Genomic DNA, 1,621 nt, shown 5'->3' with positions numbered 1-1,621 from the left:
TAATGATGTAATATATAACAGCGAGACGTTTAAATACTTACGTTGTGTTGTAACAAACTTTACTACGACTGTTTGACAGGATGCTCCATCACAAGTGTCTGCTCACAGGCTCCTCGCTTCTCATGACAGGAAGCTCCCTGGTGCTCTCTGGGATCATCGCACGACGATAAATCAGGAGAACAGGAAACACATCGAGTGCGATCACCGTGTCCTTAAACTGCATCTGCACCCCGAGTGCATGGTACATGTGACCCCGGACCCCCTCCCCCTCGATGCTCCAGATGTAAACATCCCGCGCCACAGTGGGTGTGTTTCTATATCATCAACACAACAACAGGACCGGCTGGGATGATGTACGTTACTCTGAGAGAGTGGAGGATTTGTCTCCAGCCACTAAAGTTGAGCAAAGACTTCAGAGATGAGTCACATGAAGAACATTAGAACTGATCTGAGGTCGTACAAACCATAACTTTACAAACACATGTTTACAATGAGCTGATCTTGAGGAAGACTGGTGTGGACCCGCTGCTCGCTCTCCGCTACATTAACCTAAATGATCGTGGTCCGGCCACTCGGTTAATTAATATTAACGAGCTGTGAAACTCATCGTCACACGAACATCTGACGTTATGAACACGTGTTACATCAGAACTAAAGTAAATGTCCGGAACAAACAGCGTCGTGAACTGTGACGCTTCCCGTCTCAAACACTTCATTACAGCTTCACACGTTCACAAACAATCGTCAGAACAAACCTCTGAGCGCCATCTCCCTCTTCAGCAGGTTCAGGGAGATGTCCACCGGCACGCTGGGGTTGGTCGTCACCGTCTCTCCATTCGCCGGCATGTGGCAGTCCATACCTGACGTTTAGAAACATCAAACCATCAACTTCCCCACTTCATGTGATGTTTAACATGCTGCTGAGGCATCATCTCACCAACATGAAGTCTGGATGAAGCAGGTTCAAAGTGTTTCATGTTGTTCACATGTCAAAGGTTTGTACAGATTCTGGATCTGTCTTTGTATCACTCCATAAATCACTAAATCCTGTCAACACACAGAACTCTGTGCATCTCCTGCATGTAGTGAGTGTAGCGTGTATAACATGAGCTGTGAGTGACATGTGAACAAAGCCCTCTGCACAAAGCTTCAGAATATAGAGAGGAATGAAAGTGGAAAGTTTGGTGTATGTAAGTCCAGCAGTAGTGCAGTTACAGTCCAGCTGCAGTCCAGCTGCAGTCCAGCTGCAGTCCAGCTGTAGTCCAGCTGCAGTCCAGCTGTAGTCCAGCTGTAGTCCAGCTGTAGTCCAGCTGCAGTCCAGCTGTAGTGCAGTTACAGTCCAGCTGTAGTCCAGCTGCAGTCCAGCTGCAGTCCAGCTGTAGTCCAGCTGTAGTCCAGCTGTAGTCCAGCTGTAGTCCAGCTGTAGTCCAGCTGTAGTCCAGCTGCAGTCCAGCTGTAGTGCAGTTACAGTCCAGCTGTAGTCCAGCTGCAGTCCAGCTGTAGTCCAGCTGTAGTGCAGTTACAGTCCAGCTGTAGTGCAGCTGGACTGTAACTGCACTACAGCTGTAGTCCAGCTGTAGTGCAGTTACAGTCCAGCTGTAGTGCAGTTACAGTCCAGCTG

At 48.6% G+C, this 1,621-nt stretch overlaps 1 protein-coding gene across 1 annotated transcript in view; it reads left to right on the top strand.

The window, feature by feature from the left end:
- LOC115006000 (rab-3A-interacting protein-like) overlaps positions 1–871 on the top strand; it is a 9,655-nt gene extending 8,784 nt beyond the window's left edge. The window contains exon 9 of the mRNA XM_029428002.1: positions 722–871. Coding sequence (XP_029283862.1) covers positions 722–871 — 150 coding nt within the window. The remainder of the gene's footprint in view (positions 1–721) is intronic.
- Positions 872–1,621: the final 750 nt, after the last annotated feature.

This window comes from Cottoperca gobio, unplaced genomic scaffold (assembly GCF_900634415.1).
Source record: "Cottoperca gobio unplaced genomic scaffold, fCotGob3.1 fCotGob3_42arrow_ctg1, whole genome shotgun sequence".
In the NCBI taxonomy this organism is placed as follows: domain Eukaryota; kingdom Metazoa; phylum Chordata; class Actinopteri; order Perciformes; family Bovichtidae; genus Cottoperca; species Cottoperca gobio.
This window is presented reverse-complemented; position numbering and strand designations above follow the sequence as displayed.